The following is a 20,670-nucleotide window of genomic DNA, read 5'->3' as shown; positions in this document are numbered from 1 at the left end:
CAAATTCACATCTGAGAGAGGAGAGAGAGAGAAAGTTGAATTTTGATATGTAAAAAAACGAGGTGGTGTTATTACTAAAAATAGTGAAAATGTATTTTTGTTAAGAATTATTGATATGGGCAATAGAATTTTTTTTTTTATTGGATTGGACATTGTTTTAGCTATTTTTGGGTATTTAGGTAATTTTCCATAATTTTAATTTTGTTATTTAACTATAAAAAAAAAAAGAATATAGATTGTAAATATATTCATAACGGGGTGTGCAAAATTTTCACTCCATCCTTCTGATCATTCGAGGAAGTCTAGTAAAAGCAGAATTGGGGTAAAACTTGCTGTTAACGAAACAATACCAACCACACACAAGCCCGCTTAATTCCACGCACCTCGGCCGCCGCCTCCTGTTGTCCACAACTCAAACACGTCTTGGCTTCCTCTTCTCCACAACACACAAAACCTGTCGACACTCACTTCCTCTTCACCGCAGCCATGTCTTACTCCACTCTTGCTTCACCCTCCACTTCCTTCCTCAACGACACCACCACCACTAAGGTCAATCTCTCTTCTTCAATCCCATCAAGTTCCCACCTTTACCTCTAAAGTTCTCTTTTTTTTCTTTTTTCTTTTTTTTTTGCAGAAGGATTTGGGTCTCTCTGCTTTTTCTTCCACATTTCAGCGATGCAGGAGATCAGTCTCCAAGAAATCCTGCTCCGTCATGGCCCCATCGGAGCGGAAGCCAGCCACTACTGGCTCGGTTAGTCAAAGTTTTGTTTTTGATTGGTTTCTTGATGTGGGTTTATTGGGAAGCTTAGTATTGATGTTGGGTTTTGGTTGATTTTGGCAGGTCAAGACTGGAATGACAATGACCGAGAAGATATTGGCAAGGGCTTCTGAGAGAACCCATTTGAGCCCTGGTGACAATGTTTGGGTTAACATTGATGTTTTGATGACCCATGATGTGTGTGGCCCTGGTTCGTTTGGAATCTTCAAGAAAGAGTTTGGCCAGAATGCTAAGGTAACTTCATTTCTTCAGCTGAGGACATTGTTGTATTGATCATCGTATAGGCAATGTGTTTGTTTTTCAATTCTTGTTAGCTCATAGTCTATGTCAGTTTTGGATTGCTGAATGATATGTGAAGTTCTGTAATTTCTTGATTAGTTATATTGTTGTGGTGGTTATGTAATGCTTCATTGTTTTGGCATTGTAGGTTTGGGACCGAGAAAAGATTGTGATCATACCTGACCATTATATATTCACTACTGATGAGCGTGCAAACCGTAATGTGGATATATTGAGGGATTTCTGCACGGAGCAGAACATTAAGTACTTTTATGATATCAAGGATCTTGGCAACTTTAAGGTGTGGATTTGGAGTTTTATTTTTATGTCGATTTGCTAGTGTGTATTTCTTATGTGTTATTCTGTTTTTGCATCAGAGGTTAACTTTAGTTCACAATTTGGCAGGCTAACCCGGATTACAAGGGGGTATGCCATGTTGCTCTTGCTCAAGAAGGTCATTGCAGGCCTGGAGAGGTACTTTTCTTTGAAAAAGCACACTATTGTGTTGATGTGTCTATGCATTTATGATCCAAAACATCAATCAGACATTTAATGTTGGGTTCAGGTGCTACTAGGTACAGATTCTCACACCTGTACCGCCGGAGCATTTGGACAATTCGCTACTGGAATCGGGAACACTGATGCAGGTTTCGTATTGGGCACTGGCAAGCTTTTACTCAAGGTTTGTAGATGTTACATGTTTTCATTCTCTCTCATTTCATTTCCGTCTATGCAAATAACTGATTCCACGGCTTTAGTTTCCGACAATATTTTATTGGTGAACAAGGTTCCCTTGCTCCTTTTCTCGAAAAAAAAAAAATGGTTCCCTTGCTTCTCTTTAACTTTCCTATTGAGATTCGCAGTTCACCTTGGACAATTTTTTGATTTACTGATAGCGTTTGCTGATCTTATGATTCTGTAATGATTTGGGAGTTATTTTCTTTTCTCGTTTACAAATGCTGAATCAGTATCTGATTAGTTTTTATGTTGGGAAGTTTCATAACAAATTGAAGGTTTAACAATCATTAAATTGGCCCATGTCTGCCAAAGCTTATGGGGAATTTGTGGTCAAGAATTTCTCATCTTTTTTTTATAATTGCAGGTGCCTCCAACTCTGAGATTCGTGCTGGATGGTGAAATGCCTGACTATTTGCTTGCCAAAGACTTAATTTTGCAAGTAAGTTTAATCAATTCTCAAGTGTTTTTCCAATGTCCAGAGGATACTTGAAAGTTAAAACTACATCAGATACAGCCTACGATTTCAGTTCTTGATAAATGATTTGGTGAATATATCTAGTATTTTTGTTGTTGCCTTGAAAACTGATTTTCATCTCACAGATTATTGGTGAAATCTCTGTAGCCGGTGCAACATATAAAGCTATGGAGTTTGTTGGCAGCACTGTTGAAAGCTTAAGTGTAAGTAAATTTACTGTGTGTATGTATGAAACTGCAGGTCATTTGGTTGCAGTTTTTAATTAGTTTTTGTTTAATCTTATACTGGACAGATGGAAGAGAGGATGACATTATGCAACATGGTTGTTGAAGCTGGGGGTAAAAATGGTATCGTCCCTGCTGATAGCACTACATACAAGTACCTTGAGGTTAGTACTTCAAATCATCAAATCCTCTCGCACTCCCAGACACATGCATAAGGTTTTGTATGTATATGTATATTAGTATCAGTTGCATATAAATGAATGTCTGTATGTATGTGATTAGTTAGATGTGTGTGTCATTAGCTGTTCTTGTTTCTCCGTGCATGCTGCTGATGCATTTATTTATGAGCATTTGTTGGTGATTTCAAGGCTGGGTTTGGAACGTTGCTTGTTTAAATGATTTGAAATGTGTGCATGAGGACATTAACATTCGTTATCCCATATACCTTGTGGCGGCAGGCTCCAAGGTTGAATTCAGAACTCTGAACTGCTTTACTAGAATGAATTAGGAACAAGCTTGCCTTTCACTTTTGCTCTGTCGTGAACCTGATACTTTTTGTCGGTTGTATTTTAGCAGATCATTTTTTCTTTGTATGTTGCATACATTTTGGTTCTATAGCACAGGCTAAATGAGGTGAATTTTGTTTTGTAGGATAAAACGTCAGTACCGTATGAACCTGTGTACAGCGATGATAAAGCAAGGTAATTTGTTCTTTTAGATATTCACACTTCGTTAGCTAGCCCATTTTCGTGATCTGGTTTATAACTTGTTACACCTGTGTATTAACATTCAAATCAGCGTGAATATTGCATTCAACTTAGAGATGAACACTGAAATTTATTTTAAATTCTGATTTTACCAATATAAGATCTGGTTTTCAGAAAATGATTTTAGTTGGATTGGAATTCACGACAGATTTCTAGCTCAATGCTGGTGCTTTGGTATGTTAGTAGATTAGACTAAACAACAGTTTAACTGGTTTCCCCCATATGTTCCTATCCACCTTCAAGAAAGACAAACCTGGCTTCTTTCCTTCTTTTCCGTTTTTGCTTCACTTTGATTTTGTGTCGGAGTCTTTTATGTTGATCTCATTCAATGCTTATACATGTTTGGCCCCTACAAATATAATACTTTGACAATCTTAAAAATAGTTGGCCTCCTAATGCATTTAACTCGTCTATAAGGGATATATAATCGTATAATAATATGCAGATGTTAGGAAATTGAAGGTTAAAATGAGCTTTTTATGCCGGTAATTGCATATGACCTTCAATCATACTAGGGAAAGAAAATGCCAATTGTTTTATACCGCATCTGCCTACTTAATATTGGTCCCTAAGTATTGCATTGTACTAATCAGTTTGTTTTTCTTGGATTTAGATTTCTTACTGAGTACAGATTTGATATCTCAAAATTGGAGCCGTTGGTGGCAAAGGTGAGCAGCACACATATAAACCTTATGTCATCTCTGTTTTAGGTCTTGAAGATTGTACTTTTAGCCTCTCTTCTGCAAATAACTTTTTGAATTGCTTTGCAGCCTCATTCTCCAGATAACCGTGCTTTAGCAAGAGAATGCAAAGATGTGAAAATTGACAGAGTGTATATTGGATCTTGTACTGGTGGGAAAACAGAGGATTTTATGGCTGCTGCTAAAGTTTTTCTGGCTTCAGTAGGACTCCAATCTTATATCACAATTTAACTTAACAGATTTAGATTGCACATTTCGGTTCCCTGTATCTTTGAAGTGTTCAATTCCCTGTATTTTCTATCCATGTGTTTATTGAAGTTCCTCAAGCATCTTTTCTACTCTTGGTTTAAGCTTACAGAACTAATTGCTTTACTGCAGGGCAAGAAGGTCAAAGTACCCACTTTTCTTGTACCTGCTACACAAAAGGTTTGTCATGCAACATATAAATGCTTATGTGTAATGTGTTAGTTGATTCAGTAACTCATGAAGTTCATGATAAGTGAAAATTTGATACATTGCGTTTTCTACATACAGGTTTGGATGGACGTGTACAGCCGTCCGGTGCCAGGATCTGGTGGAAAGACTTGCTCACAGATATTTGAGGAAGCTGGTTGTGACACACCTGCAAGTCCCAGTTGTGGTGCTTGCTTGGGTGGTCCCAAGGACACATATGCTCGCTTGAATGAACCGCAGGTAACTATTTTTCTTCACCTGCGCATTCAGATGATTTAATCATGCTGAGGTGCTAGACCTCATGGATAGTTGCCTCTTCACTGGTGTAGTCATAATCCTGCTGAGGTGCTGGACCTCTCATGGATAGTTGCCGATAATCTTGTTCTAAAGAAACATTATTATTTGAGTTAAATTATTCTCAAACTATATTCATCTTGTTTCGAAGATCCACACTGGTACTGAACAACAATTTTCCATTTCTGATGTCATACCCTTTCTTTCGTTGCAGGTATGTGTCTCTACTACAAACAGAAACTTCCCAGGCAGAATGGGCCACAAGGAAGGCCAGATATATCTTGCTTCACCATATACAGCTGCAGCATCAGCCTTGACCGGTTATGTGACCGACCCAAGAGAGTTTTTGCAGTAAGCGTGATGTCGTCAAAGATCAGTTCTAGTTTCTTATGACTTGTCTGGTGTTAGTTAGGTAGCAGAAATTAAAAGGAAATAATGGGTCATCACACCCATCCCGATGGTTATGTATGCTGTGATTATCAGGTCAGTACCATCTGTATTCTGTGAATTGTGAGTGTGAGTGCATAGAATGATCTTAGTCCAGAAAATGGGGCATCTATCTATGGAACATAATTTGACAAATTTTGTATGATTTTCATTGGATAGAATAACATCCTTGTTTCTCAACTTATCCTGCTTTCAAAGTCATTAAATTTTACGAAAAATTCTCGCATCACAAATAACGTCCTGTAGTTGTCACTAGCCAGTAATCCAGCCTATTCCCCCCAAGACTTTACTGAAAGGTATGATGCAGTTGAAATTTCTGAGCAACTCCATTTCGTGACAGCAGTTAGACCGGTAACTATCTTGTACAAGTTCTCCCCTATTATGGTCCAACAGAACCGGTTGGGTTGATGGCAATAAGAACTGGGGTTGAAACTACTCCAAGAACTTCAATTACAAAATGTTGCATAGAAAGCGATTGTCTGGCAGTAGCTCAAACAATCCAAGCAGATGGTGATGACCTTTCCAAGGATGGTAGCTTAGTAGATGATATACAATATGGTCTGACTATGACTGGTCTAACTAGTGTTCATACTCCTCAAAGCAACCAACAATGTGGCACATCGACTCACTAGCTAGTGCCTAGTGAGTCAGGCATATACTTTAACCAAGCACCAACTATTTTGTTGGATGCTCTAGTTTTCTTAAAGACAATAAAAGTGAAAATAATACGTGGCAGGCTTTTAAAGGGTGTGGGCAGCAAATTTCTTCCCGCTTAATTTGACCGTTCTAGAACACAACACAAAAACGTATGCGTTCTCTCTTCTCCACAATACATAAACACAAACAAACCAGTCGAAATAGACATACATTTCAGCAGCCATGACTTACTCTACTGTTGCTCCACCCTCCACCTCCATCAACAACACCAAGGTTAGTTTCTAATGTTCAATCCCGTAAAGTTGTACCTTTAGCTTTAACTCTAAGTTTCTCATCTTTGATTGTTTTTATTATACAGAAGGACTTGGATGTCTCTGCTTTCTCTTCCACATCTCCGGCTTCATTTCAGCTATGCAAGAGATCAGTTTCCAAGAAGATCTGCTCCGTCATGTCGCCATCAGAGCGGAAGCCAGCAACTACTGGCTTGGTTAGTTTTTATTTTCCATTGATTTTGGTGCTCTGGGGTTAATGGAAAATATTTTAGTTTTCGGGTTTATGATATTGTGTATTGGTCAATATTGCAGGTCAAGACGGGAATGACGATGACGGAGAAGATATTAGCTAGGGCTTCTGAGAAAACACATTTGAGTCCAGGTGACAATGTTTGGGTTAACATTGATGTTTTAATGACCCATGATGTGTGTGGCCCTGGTACCTTTGGTATCTTCAAGAAAGAGTTTGGCCAGAATGCTAAGGTAAATCCATTTTCAGTTGAGAAGATCATGGAATTGATCACCATATTTTTTGTGGTGGCTAAGTAGTGCTTCATTGTTTTGACATTGTAGGTTTGGGATAGAGAAAAGGTTGTTGTCATACCTGAACATTATATATTCACTAGGGATGAGCGCGCAAATCGTAATGTGGATACCTTGAGAGATTTCTGCACTGAGCAGAACATCAAGTATTTCTACGATATCAAGGATCTTGGTAACTTTAAGGTGGGGATTTGAAGTATTATTTCATGTTGATTTACTAGTGTGTAATTTGTTGTGTCTCAATATGTTTTTCATTTTTTGTATCAGAGGTTAACTTTAGTTCACAATTTGGCAGGCTAACCCAGATTACAAGGGTGTATGTCATGTTGCTCTTGCTCAAGAAGGTCATTGCAGGCCTGGAGAGGTACATTTCTTCAAGAAGGCCACTTTTATTTTACGGCTCTATGTTTTTTTTTTCTTGTGGCTCTATGCCTTTATGATCCAAAACAGCAGCCAGACATATTATGTTGGCTTCAGGTACAGATTCTCACACCTGCACCGCTGGAGCTTTTGGACAATTTGCTACTGGAATTGGGATCACTGATGCAGGTTTCGTATTGGGCACCGGGAAACTTTTACTCAAGGTTTGTAGATGTTGGATTTTGTTTTATCATGGTTCTAATGCCATACACTTAACATTCTGATTGATTTTATGCAAATGAGTGATTCTACAGTTTCTAATTCATATTGTTTGGTGTTCTTATGATACTGTTTTAATTAGAAAAATTGGGAATTATTCTCTTTTTTTTTTATGGACATATGCTGAATGAGTCAAATTGATTTTATTTTGGAAGTTCTGTAAAAAGTTTAAGGCTAACGAATCTGTGTTTTTCTTACCTTGTTTTGAAATTTCAGGTGCCTCCAACTCTGAGATTTGTGCTGGATGGTGAAATGCCTGACTATTTGCTTGCCAAAGACTTGATTTTGCAAGTACGTTCAACTAGCTCTCAAGCCAAATTTTTTTTTCAATGTTGAGAGGGTTCTCCGGAAAGTCAAAACTCAAAACTACATCAGATGTAGCCTATGATTTCAATTCTTTACTTGAAATATAAAAGGTGAATATATCCAGCTTTTATGTTGTTACTTAAAAACTGATTTCCATCTCGCAGATTATTGGTGAAATCTCTGTTGCTGGTGCAACATATAAAGCCATGGAGTTTGTTGGCAGCACTGTTGAGAGCTTAAGTGTAAGTGAACTTACTGCATATATGTATGAAACTTCAGGTCATTTGGTTGCAGTTTTTAATTACTCTTTGTTAACTTATGCAACATGATCTAACTTATGCTGGACAGATGGAAGAGAGGATGACATTATGCAACATGGTTATTGAAGCTGGGGGTAAGAATGGAATCGTCCCTGCTGATAGCACTACATACAAGTACCTTGAGGTTAGTACTGTCAATCATCAAATCATCTCGCGCGATATATGTGTATTAGCATCAATAGCAGGTAAGTGGATGTCTGTGTGTATGCCAATGGTTAGGTGTGTCAATAGCTGTTCTTGTGTTCTCCGTGGATGTATTTTTCAGTAGGACATCAACATTCATTGTCCCATATACCTAGTGGTGGCAGGAATTGCTTTACATACTAAAATGAGTTAGGAACAAGCCTTGCCTTGCACATTCGCCCTGTCATAAACCTGTGTTTTATTGGGTTGTTTTGCAACAGATCGTTTTCTCTTTTTATGTTGCACACATTTCGGTTCTGTAGCGCTGTCAAGATGATGCAAATTTTGTATTGCAGGATAAAACGTCTATACCCTATGAACCTGTGTACAGTGATAATCAAGCAAGGTAATTGATATTTATATTTTATTAGCCTAGCCATTTCATGATCTGGTTCATAAGTTGGTACTCAAGCCAAGGCCATAGAGATAGCGCAATATGGGTAAGTTGTATTATACTCCTGTGTATTAACATTGAAATCAGCGTTAATATTGCATTCACCTTGAGATGAATTCTGGAATTTGTGGTTTTTTTATGGTGAATGCATCTTTAAAACCTTCTGATTTTACCAATATAAAGATATGACCATATACCATATATAGATGGTCATATTTTACTTTAGCCTAGTCTGGTCAAGGATTTGAAACCTTAGTTATGTACTTACACAGATGCTAGCTTAATAAATATCAAAATGAGCAGTTCATGCTGTTATCCATAAATGACCTTCAATCATACTTAGGAAGAACATGTAAATTGTTTTATACCACATCTGCCTACTTAGTATTTCTCCCTAGATACCGAATTGTACTAATGAGTTTGTTTTCCTTGGATTTAGATTTCTTACTGAGTACAGATTTGATATATCAAAACTGGAGCCATTGGTGGCAAAGGTGAGCATAACCTCTGTTTTATGTCTTGAGGATTGTACTTTTAGCCTCTCTTCTGCAAGTAACGTTTTTGAATCGTTTTGCAGCCTCATTCTCCGGATAACCGTGCTTTAGCAAGAGAATGCAAAGATGTGAAAATTGACAGAGTCTATATTGGATCTTGTACTGGTGGGAAAACGGAGGATTTTATGGCTGCTGCTAGAGTTTTTCTAGCTTCAGTAAGGACTCCACTAACTTAGTTTATTCAGATTACATTTAAATTACTGTATATTCCATCCATGTGTTTATTACTTTGATTGTGCATTTTTTCTACTCTTGGTTTAAGCTCACAGAAATAAGTGTGCTTTACTGCAGGGAAAAAAAGTCAAAGTACCCACTTTTCTTGTACCTGCTACACAAAAGGTTTGTCATGCAACAAAACTAAACTCATAAAATTCTTGATAAAGGAAAATTTTATATATTGCATTTGCTATATGTAGGTTTGGATGGACGTTTTCAGTCTTCCAGTTCCAGGATCTGGTGGCAAAACTTGTTCACAGATATTTGAGGAAGCTGGTTGTGATACACCTGCAAGTCCCACTTGTGGTGCGTGCATGGGTGGTCCTAAGGACACATATGCTCGCTTGAATGAACCACAGGTAAATGTATTTCTTCAACTGCACACATTGGGATTCTCTAAACCTCAAAATCCCATTTGCAGACCATCTTGTTTTAAAGAAATACTTTTTTTTAATCTAGTTCCGAAGCTACATTCATCTTGTTTTGAAGATCCACTGAACCGCTATTTCCATTTCTTTCATTTCAGGTATGTGTCTCTACTACGAACAGGAACTTCCCAGGCAGAATGGGACACAAAGAAGGCCAGATATATCTTGCCTCACCATATACAGCTGCAGCGTCGGCTTTGACCGGTTATGTTACTGACCCTAGAGAGTTTTTGCAGTAAGAATCAGTAATAGTGTATCATGTACTCTTCCGGTGTATGTTAGGTAGCCGAAAAAGGAAATAATCACACCCATCTGAATGGTTTTGTATGTTGGGATTAACAGGTCAGTACCATATGTATTGTATGTGAATTGTGAGTGTGAGTGCTTAGAATGATTAATGACCAGAAAATGAGACATCTATCTACATGAATATAATTTGACAACTTTTGATGACTTTCGTTGGATAAAATTACAACTTAATCAAGCTTCAAAGTCAATAAATTGTATGAAAAATTCCTGCATATATCACTTGTAACTTCCCGTCGTCCTGTAGTTATCACTAGCCAGTAATCCAGCATATACACCTGTGAGATGCAAGAGTTTACAAGTTACAGTAGAAATTCTGAACAACTCTCAGAATTTCAAAACAGCAGTTAGACTAGTGCTATTTCTTGCAAGATCTCCCTGTATTGAAAGGTTGTAGACCTAATCAATCCCTTGTCCATTTTTTGATCCTTAATATATACGTTGCTTCTTTTACAAGATTTCACAGTTGTTCTACTCCGAGAGTCCGAGTCCCCACTGGTTCATGTAAACATGGTCATTCTGAATGGGATTCTGGAGATGGAAATGAGTTGTTGTACGTCTAGGTCCCAGAGACATTCATACAAGGGTATCTATTATTCCTCAACCTCAAGTTGGTATTGGCATTGAATGCTGTTCCATAGTGATACACATACGATTCTAATCTTGCCAAAATTATCGTATACCGTACATACATGAGCAACATTCGTTAGAATGTGTGAAGTTGTGATGACTATGTTGGCCTTTGCTAAACCTGTCAAGGAATCCCACGCTAAACCCCGAAACAACGAAGAATAAGTGACAAACACATCTTTCATATTAGGATACTAAAATTTTCAAACGTGGATGAATCATTGAACCTATATGCTCTCCTAGTACCACCAGGAACTGGTTGCTAAACTTAGTTCATCAATGAAATGAACAAAAAGTACATCAGTAAAGGGAAGAACCTCTAAACCTATAATTGTGATTTGTGAATCTGCATGCTAAACAGATCAAGAATCCTGATTATTTGTTGTCTGTGTCAACAATACCGGAACTCCCGGATCAAATCAGACAATGAAAAGGGGAGATATTTCTTCCTTTTCCAATTCTCAGCATGTGTAGGCACTACTGGTTGCCTGGTTATGTCAATGATCCAAGAAGGTGGTTGAACTAGCTAGAAATGTCAGAAATATCATAAATCAGAACTCTGTTTGCGTATGCTTCTTTTTGGATTTTAAGGGAATGTGTTTATTCTGCTTCCCCTCTTAGGTGTGTTTTTTAAATTTCATTGATCATCTATTTGGTTCTATCTATTTGCTTACAATTCCTAAAGAATAATGTTAATTTGATATACACTGTTCACTTATGTATCAAAAACTTCAACCATTAGACCCAATATCACAATCAAGTTAAAAGGCATCACATAATCCACATGCCGAAGCTACCAACTGTTTTAGGGGTTGTACAGCTGTGATCCTCATTATGTACTTCTTGGTGCTCCACCAAATTCATATTAACACCAAAAGTCCCACCTTTCAAGTGCTAATAAGAATTGTGACAATCCTTTTCTTCCACCCAGATAAAGGAAATGGTAATTCCTCAAAGCTTTCCAGCTGTTGGGTTCCAATGCAATTATCATTTCTCTTCTTTAGGATACATGATAAATAAGCTCTGATGAAAGCTAAACAGACTTTTAAATGATGATGACTCAGTTATTCAATTACGCAGCCAAATTAAGAAAAGAAACTTGAAACAGACTGAAAAGAATATAAGCCATTTTTAGTTACTCCATTTCACCAAAGAACTTCTTCAACAAGATATGAAATGGTAACCAGCAAGAGAAGGCATGCAAGTAAGATCAGACAAGTTGAGCATGAGTCTGGCCAACAATAATAAGATACAGTTGCCCCACAATTTGATTAAAAGAAGGTAATTATGTCAATGGCATTTGATTTCCACCAGGACCACCATTGTCCAGTATCATCAATTGGGTAGTAATCTGCAGTCAAAAACAATATGATTGCATAAGATTTACCCTCATGTGAAGGCTGTCCAGTTTCACTCAGCATTTCTGTAAACAAAGGTGACTCCAAACAGATATGTTAAAACCAAAGACATCAAGTGTGATGGTAACTCCTTGAGCAGTAGCCCTCTATTGTATGTGTTTGAAATTAATTTTTTGTACTCTTGGTAATAGCTAGAACTTTTGTCAAGAAATTTAGCATGACATACATTCCTGGTATGTTTTCTATTGACTCAAACTTTAGGTCATCGATTCAAGATCTCTAATTCACAGCTTCGATCCATCCTCATAAACTAGTTAGACTATACGAGTATGAACTCCTTTTGAAGAAATGTATGTTAAATACTTTGTTGGTCTATTTCATAACCGGCTTAAGCTTTGGGGGTATAATATGGTTGGACCAGTTGGTAGATATCCATCTATATGATCTGGTGCAATTACTAGGGTTCTTAAACTGATGGCAATTCAGAAGATTGGGGTCCCCCTCCATTGTTATCAGTTGGACCAGTTGGTAGTTATGATACAGCAGGTGATTTCTGTGAATACAAAACCTGGCCATCACCAGTGTATCATGCATATATTATCAGATTTCAGTTGGTACCACTTTTTGATATTTCTGCCAATTATGAAATACATGAATCAGAATTTGGTGATAAGTGGTAAGAAAAAAAAAAGGACAATAGTAATCAACTTAAACCAAATAAATAATTAATAAATAAAAAAAACCACACAAGCTTTTCTTCTATCATCAAGAAAAACGAGTCCACTAGATTTTGCAGCAAAACACTCTAGATATGAAGTGCTCCCATATTTACAGTATGAGAAAGCAGCATTAGCCGAGTATGCAGGGCCTGTATGCTAGCACTATGTAAGAAGCTGTAAAAAGAAAAAAAATATCGCCTAACCAAAAACCAGCATGAACCAGAGGATGGTTGTGAAAGAAAAGCAAACAAAGCCAGTGGAAGCCAATCTTTCTCAGCACTCCTGTCTCATCAGATTTTGCTTCCTTCTGTTGTTGTCAAACTCTAGGTTTCCGTTGTTGTACCAGACTGTAAAAATAGTTGTGTCTTAGATAGGTTTGTTTCTTAGTCTCTCACCCCTTTCTTGAAATCTTGGAGCTGCAAATGCAAAAACTAATCAGCATTAAGGAGGTCATAGTCAAATTTTAGGGAGGCAAATTTGATAAAATGAAACTCTGAAAGCAAAATGCAACCTTGATGTTTAAAATTGCATACCAAGTCCATTGGCCTCAGAGGTCCTCATGATTCGAAGCCTTTTAACTGAGGTGTGGAACATCCTAAATACCATAAGCAAGCATTATTAGCACATTTTAGTGGGGTGTGTTTCTTGAAACTTATGTTCAACAAAACTTATAATCAGTGTCAGCAGCATACCTCCAAGGGACATCTCCAACAAGCATCCAATCACCCTCTTTATCTTCATAAGTGAGCACAAACTCAGAGGATCCATCCAGAAGCCTTGAGGGTTTTGTTGCTTGTTCCTTGTCTCCAGCTACATGAGAACACCAAAGTCAATGCCATTCAAGAATACTAACATCACATACAAAATGCATCAAATAATCAAGTGATCTATGATGATATGCTATTGGTTCACGACCTATCGTGCCACAGGCGAAGAAACTAACCAATTGAATTGACATTTGAAGTGGTGCTGAAGAACATTTCCTCAAGTGTTTGGGCTAAAGTCTCATAGCAAGTGTGAGCATTTAAATCCACTTTCCTCCCTATAGGAATCCCATCCATGTTGACCTTCACAAATCCCAGATGACCTTTTTCTTTCACAGTTGACTTGTTATTACCAGTGTTGATTTTCTTCTTAAAAGTGTCCTTAGATTTGTCCCCATCTGTCTTGTCATCTTCAGACCTTGCAGCCTTTGCCTGGTTAACCAAGCTGTTCATCCTTGCAGCACTTATAGGTGGCCATCCCACAACTTGACTGTTTTCACAAAATCGATTATCAAAACATGTTAGGATAAATCCTAAACAGAGTATTCACCAACTTATTACAAATCATCTCTTTTTTTCTTTTTTTTATTGAGAATATTTTCTACAAATTACACAATCATACATGATACAGAGTATGGACCAACAAAATGCTACAATACTACAAATTAGTGGCAAGTGAAATTCATAATTTTGTTAATAACAAAAAGTGTTCATGTAAAAACAAATTTGTATCTCTTCAATTACATATAAACCATTTGTATCAAAGATGGAGCTAATACACAAAAATAATAAGCTCGAAATCAAATAAGACTTGGTACTATATAGTTTAGCATGATGATGAATGAGACAACTAGCAAAAATACAAGTTGAATATAGAATAAAGCAGACAAAAATTGCAGAGATCAGCAGAACAATCAACTGGTAAATGAAAACAAAAATTTCTCTGTTTTCCCAACAAAGTTTTGATATTTTCTATGGGGTAGTAAGACTAAAATTTGAGGGCAGAAATGGAAAATCATTTCACAACCACCAAGCTCAATTCAGCAAAGAACATGCATACAAATATTCAGTGTTCTCATCACAATCAAAGAAAAAATAGGAGCTTCATTTGCATGGACTAATAATCTGACCTTACAGCAGTAGGAGATCCACCCTCTTCAGCAGCCCTCTTATTTCCAGAAACAGAAGAAGCATTATTTGCTCTCTGTGAGAATCTTGCAGACCCATGAGACACCATGGAAGGGAAGTCTTTAGCGGTCAAGATTCTTCCACGCTCACCCCAAGCACAGCCTTTAGGCTTCTGTGCAGAACCACCACCACTACCAGTGCCAAGGCTCAGGCCCAGGCCAAGCTCAAGCTCAGCCTCAGCTGGGTATGAAGACACCTCAGAGGACATGTGCTCCACCACCTGATGATCCACCTTTGACATTGCTGACTCATTTGTACAGCACCCAGAAGACCCACCTCCAAGTAAACCCAGAGTGCCTTCCATTGAAACAAGAAGAGAGATTCTAAACAAGTTGAAAGAAGAAGTTGGGAGTCGATCGAGAGAGAGAGAGAGAGAGAGAGAGAAGAATGGGGTTTGTCTTTGTGGGAGTTTGAGGGGAAGAAGTAGTAGTAGTATAGAGATGAATAGACAAGAATGAAAATGAAAGGAGGCAAAGGCAAAGCAAAGAGGTAGGTTGGGGGGAGATGGTGGAGAGAGTGATGATGATGGGCCCATATGTCTGCTAGTGCGCATAGCACTCTCACTCACCACCCACCCTAGAGTTTTTTCCTTGACATGATTCATATCTTTCAAGAATCTGTTTCTGTGTTGGAGCTGGTAAAAGAAAAGAAACAAGAAAAAAGACTGGTTCTTTTTTTTTTTTTTTATTTTGAAAGAAAATGATGGTAGAGATTGAGAGAATCATATTATAAAAATGGAGTTGGGGTTCTTGTGTATTTTTCTCTAATTACAAAGATTATCTTTTACTTTGATGTGGGATGATGATAAGGTTTAGGAGAGGATTAATGGGGTATAATTAAAATTAAGTGGGGAGGAATGGTATGATGAAAGGTTGGAAATGATACAAGTTCCTAGCAAAGTATATGATGGTATTTTTAACTTTTTGGTCTTGGTATGATGGTTAGTGATAATATTAAAACTTTGGCTTGTCGGAGCTTTTAACTAGGACAGTGAGGGAGATGGGCATTCTAGTTCTATAGACAAACAAAGAAAACATGTAGCCTAATGCCTAAGGTTACTTGTTTTTGGGGTGCATTGCCTTTCTTATATGCAAAGTATAAGTATTGAATGAAAGCTAATAAGATCTAGGAGAATGCTTTATAGTATATCGTGTTTAGCTCTTCTATGAAGCATAGAAGAAATTTTACGTAAGTGAGCTAGAGTTTACCAGTGAGAGACCAACTCTAACCAAAATATCATATTATCGATCATTCACATAATATGCTTAAGGTGATGATTATACTCGTTTTTAATATTGTATTTTAATATTCGTGGTCTCATAATTTAAGTTCTCTACACTCACAAAATACATATATTTATCATGTAATAGTTACAAAGATCATAACATGTGGTTACTAGAACTACAAAGCATAGGGCTAGATAAAAGTTTAGACTTGATGGAAGTTGATACATAATTGTACACCTAATTGACAATTATACTAGTTGAATTGAGGTTAGGTGTCTCTTAACCTTTGCTTAAAGTATAAAAAGCATAGGGTTAAAGTCTAAAGGAGTAAAGGTAAAAGGTTGAGTCTTTTTACAAGAGAGAAAAAATATTAGCATTATTCTGCTGTTGCACACTTTAAATTTCTCCTTATGTGCTGTCTACTATTTGGAAGACAAAGGGCACAAAACCTTGTTTTAGAAAGTTGAGACCTAAACAGATGCACTGACAGTGGATGGTGGGGCCTTCAAACAAAGAAAATAATAACAAAAGCATAGTTTGATTAGACATTGTTTATGAGTAAGAATTATGGAATTAGGGGACCGCTGCTCAAGAATTTGTTGGGTTAAGTACAATCTATTCATTGTTTAAGACAAAAAATGGTACCTAAATGAAAAAAGAAAACTTGGGCTTTTATATTTTTGTCTTGAAAATAAGTCAATATTTCTCTTAAAGTAAGTACTACACTTGCTACATAAAAAAGAAAAATTGTTGCAACTATTGTGGTTTAACCTGCTAGATGACTATGCTAAACTTATTTCCTTAGTCATAGGTATAAGGTATAAACACCGTTAGTATCTTATTTAATGAGCGTATCTTGTTAAGGATTTCCATACTTATGTTCGACTCATAAAATTATCAGATGTAAATGCATACAATACATAGTTGAGGTATTTAGTAGGCACCAGAAATCAGTCTAAACAGTTATATTATGGTATGAAGGTTAAAAATTATCTTTTACAGTTTAAGCATATTAGAGAATATTATCATATTTCCTAAAATAATCAATATCCAAATATTAAATCAGAAATCAGTACACAAGTATAAATACAAACCCTGAGTCCTGGTATCTTAGGCTAGGGCTCGCATGCTGCAAATAATATGAACCCTTTTTGAGTCATTTTCACACAAGGGATAGCTATAGCTAGGGGAGACTGATGACCAGAGAGGTGGTTGATACAACATTTATCATGTACAAGAATTTTGTTGAGCTTTTCTAGTCATGCATAGACCAACACCAACGACTTTGACTGCTTAAGATTCCAGTCTATCGCGTCAGTAGAGTTTTCCTAGTCTTTCACTCTTTCTAATCTTAATAATGCATCTTGAAATTATGTTGATCTCTGTCGACAATAAATTTCCCAGCTGCTTACATGTTTCTATGGTTTTGATTCCACCGATCTCCGCTCCTTATTAGTTTGTTTCGAACGATATATATAGTTAGCCAGGGAAAACATAGATGGAAAACATATATAAAAACGATGTATACATGTTTCTATGGATCGGACTCTTGATGCACGTAGAGACTACTAACTGTTCTTCACGCTTCGATATATACATGTTTAGTTTGAATATTCGACGCATAAAGAGTGCGTGCTGAGAATCTGATCGAGAATATAATTTCTCCGACTTTAACAATGAAGAAATTGTAAGATATTTAACCGTCTACGTACATCTATTGTCGATCGATTAATGAATGCGATCTCAAACTAGCCGAGAATAGCGTCCTCATCGGGAAGCAAATCCGGATCATCCGATGAGCATCGGAGACTCCAACTGATTCTTCATGCTTACAGGTGATCTAGACCACCATGCATGTCTGTATGTACTGGGGTTGGAAAGGTACGTAGAACTGTAGAAGGTAAAAGGTGGTGCAGTGGTGGCTTAAACAGACAAGCCAACAAGGTGGGAGCCAAAGTCACGTGCATATTCCGTCGACGCCATTTAAGCCGACAGAGAGCGCCGGACCGGAGCACTTTTGGGGGCCACCAGAATTATAGTCGTTTGCTCCATTTTCAGTCCGAGACAGCTTCACACCATCACACCTTCTATCAAAATTAACAACTCTCTCTTTTCTTATTTTCCCTCGTTTAGATATCTCTCGTCATAGGCTAAAAAACTAAATTTGGCCTATGTTTACTCTCATCATAAGTTAAATTACATTTTCCAAGATAAAAAATTTAGCTCGAGTTATTTGGTAAGTCAAATTTGGCTTATGAAGTTTGTAAGCAAAAATTAAATGTTATTTTATTCAACTTTACATTTCTCATTTTAATTTATACTATCATCAAAATTAAAAATTCGTTACTCACAACCATCACGAAAATCTCAACGAAATCTTTCATATGAGCCCCATATCGAATATATTTATATAATATTTTTTTATGAGTAATTATTGATTTAAACAAATATATGAGAAAAGAAAAATAAATGGTTTTACCTTTGGATTTAGCTTATGGTGGAAGTGTTTTTTAAAGCCAAAAGGCTATAAATTTGGCTAAGGATTTAGCTTACGGTGGGAGACTCTGGTAAGCTAAAAAAAAATTCCACAAAATATTCTTATTTTATAGGTTAAATTTGGCTAAAAAAATTCCACAAAATATTCTTGTTTTAAAGAAAAATAAAAAACAATAAACCTATAAAAAAATGAGTTCGATGCTGTCATAAATGCATCCATGAAGCTGTTCAAATGGCTAAACATTATACTACAATACATAGTCGAACAATTTCAAATACGTTGATGTATTAAGTTTTCGGTCTAAAAAGCTTTTGGGTTACCCCTAACCTAAAGAAAAGAAGTAAGTAAAATATGGAAACCGGTATATATCTGATCATTTGCATTTGGGAGATTAAATGTTGTCTCTTGAACTTGAAATCAATTTCCCTCGGATAAGTATGTAATATTACCTCATTCTTAATTCAGTTTGACTTGTTTCTGCACAAATTTGAAGTATAAACTTACTCAAAGTCTACGAATACTTTACACTTTGACAACCAAATTCATCCATGTTAACGTCGCTTAACAAAAGTAATATTACTTCTTAATGTCCCTCATTTGCATCAAGTAACGAGGAAATACTATATTCTAGCTAGGAATCCAGTTTCTTGTGTTCGTAAGATCTTTTTGAGTTCAAGAAACTATAGTTGCAGAAGCGTGGGGGAAAGGAAGCTTCAGTACTGGTTATATCGTCCAGTGGAGTTAGAGATCGGTGGCCTACAAAACAAGAGTGGGTAGTATATATATATTCTTGATTCTTCCATAATTAGATTTGGATTTTGGACAGCTGAAATATGTCTTTTAGGATACGGTTGCCATCATTTTGTGTCTCCACGCCCCTTTTTTGCCGCCAAACTTTTCCCCTGTTCTTCTAAACTCGTATCCATTTGCTCTCTAGCTCATCAAGTGCCCACTATTTAATACAATTAGTTTTGTTGTAAAGAGAGTGCTTTCATATATGAAGTTGTATTGCTTAACTTTCATATACATGTACGTATAACTTGTTGTTTGTAAGTTGAGATTTTGAGAATGGCACTCTAGTTTTTTGTCACAACTTTTTTGTATTTACGATTCAAATCTGATCAGAGATATGAGAATCAATCGTAATAGCATCTGTCCGTCTGTCTTCTTGTGTTAGCCTTCTCCTGCATAGTTCTTCTTATGTAGCTATGTTATTTCCCATTTTGTTAAGTTGATAAAGATTTGTTTGGCTCACGCATTTCTTGATCTAGATTTAGATTTTAGAGTCTCGGTTTGGATCGGTTGTGGTCTTCGTGTTAGGAGGTGCCACAAATGCACATCTAGACCTCTAGTCTCAAGTTTAGGTTTACTTGGGAGTTTGAGGTACTATCATGTATGTGTTTGGCATACACTACCAGAAGAAAGGCTTTAGCCGACGAAAATAAAAAACCAGGCCAACGAATTATTTTTTCTTCGGCTAATTTAAATTTTCGTTGGTTTTGGTAAACTTTAGACGACGAAATTAAATTTCGTCGTCTGAATAATTTTTTTCGTCGGCTATAGTCTGTGAACTTTAGCCGACGAAATTTTTAAAAGTTTAGCCGACAAAAAATATAATTTCGTCGGCTAAAGTGCCTTATATTTCCAGATCTGGACAACAACTCATCTGGGAAAAAAAAACTATACGTAGAACCTTCAAACGTAAAAAAGTCGTAAAATAAGATATGACCAGAATGGTAAAATACGTCTACGGTTGAAAAATCACTGTATTCCGGTAAAGTCTCGGTGCCGATAGTTGCGGTCAATGCAATTTACCCTTATTATTCACTATGCTGCAGATTTGGCGTTTGGTGTCCGATTGACTATTGTGATACATTTTCGGAAGTGTAACGGCCCTACGAGTCAAAATCACCGCTTTGCCATGACATATGGGCCTTTTTGCCCATCCGAGTCCGTTTAGAGCTTCAAAATGCAGTTTTCTTATTTTCGATTAGAGTTGACTGTTTCGATCGAGCCCTTAACGTTGTCGAATCCAGTTGAATTTTTTATCATAGACATCTTTCGTCATAATGATCATATCTGACGGTCGAATTTTGGTTTGTCAATTTTAGTCATCGGAATCACAACGTGTCTACTATTTACCGTTAATATTTCCTATGGGGAGCTCTATCGTCGGAAGGTAAATGTCTCAAAAATTTTATATGGGCAGTTGCGTCTCATCTACGTGAGAGTTTTTTGTATGGAAGGTTTGACCAAACTACGTAATATAGAGGGAGATATGAGCGTTTTCGTGTGATAAGTGACGATGGATTAG

General features: G+C 36.9%; 3 protein-coding genes across 3 annotated transcripts; 2 read left to right on the top strand and 1 right to left on the bottom strand.

Annotated features, from left to right (window-relative positions):
* Positions 1–361: 361 nt before the first annotated feature.
* Positions 362–5,334, top strand: LOC101307387 (3-isopropylmalate dehydratase-like). Its single transcript, XM_004296486.1, has 15 exons — positions 362–549; positions 635–751; positions 842–1,012; positions 1,206–1,358; positions 1,463–1,531; positions 1,623–1,739; positions 2,160–2,234; positions 2,396–2,473; positions 2,563–2,658; positions 3,146–3,195; positions 3,875–3,929; positions 4,032–4,163; positions 4,341–4,388; positions 4,497–4,655; positions 4,924–5,334. The coding sequence occupies exons 1-15, from the start codon at positions 487–489 to the stop codon at positions 5,062–5,064; spliced, it is 1,524 nt and encodes a 507-aa protein (XP_004296534.1). The 5' UTR covers positions 362–486; the 3' UTR covers positions 5,065–5,334.
* Positions 5,335–6,023: 689 nt separating this feature from the next.
* Positions 6,024–10,028, top strand: LOC101307683 (3-isopropylmalate dehydratase-like). Its single transcript, XM_004296487.1, has 15 exons — positions 6,024–6,086; positions 6,172–6,300; positions 6,398–6,568; positions 6,659–6,811; positions 6,924–7,000; positions 7,104–7,212; positions 7,484–7,558; positions 7,738–7,815; positions 7,922–8,017; positions 8,373–8,422; positions 8,910–8,964; positions 9,048–9,179; positions 9,316–9,363; positions 9,441–9,599; positions 9,767–10,028. Exons 1-15 carry the CDS (start codon positions 6,036–6,038, stop codon positions 9,905–9,907), a joined length of 1,524 nt encoding a protein of 507 aa, XP_004296535.1. The 5' UTR covers positions 6,024–6,035; the 3' UTR covers positions 9,908–10,028.
* A 2,644-nt stretch (positions 10,029–12,672) lies between these two features.
* On the bottom strand, positions 12,673–15,006 carry LOC101307978 (auxin-responsive protein IAA12-like). Its single transcript, XM_004296488.1, has 5 exons — positions 14,576–15,006; positions 13,625–13,935; positions 13,374–13,491; positions 13,215–13,276; positions 12,673–13,097 (listed from the first exon to the last, which is right to left on the bottom strand). The coding sequence occupies exons 1-5, from the start codon at positions 14,935–14,937 to the stop codon at positions 13,048–13,050; spliced, it is 903 nt and encodes a 300-aa protein (XP_004296536.1). The 5' UTR covers positions 14,938–15,006; the 3' UTR covers positions 12,673–13,047.
* Positions 15,007–20,670: the final 5,664 nt, after the last annotated feature.

The sequence above is a fragment of the Fragaria vesca genome, linkage group LG4 (genome assembly GCF_000184155.1).
Source record: "Fragaria vesca subsp. vesca linkage group LG4, FraVesHawaii_1.0, whole genome shotgun sequence".
Classification (NCBI taxonomy): Eukaryota; Viridiplantae; Streptophyta; class Magnoliopsida; order Rosales; family Rosaceae; genus Fragaria; species Fragaria vesca.
Note: the sequence above shows the minus strand (reverse complement) of the source record. Positions and strands in the feature narration are given on the sequence as shown.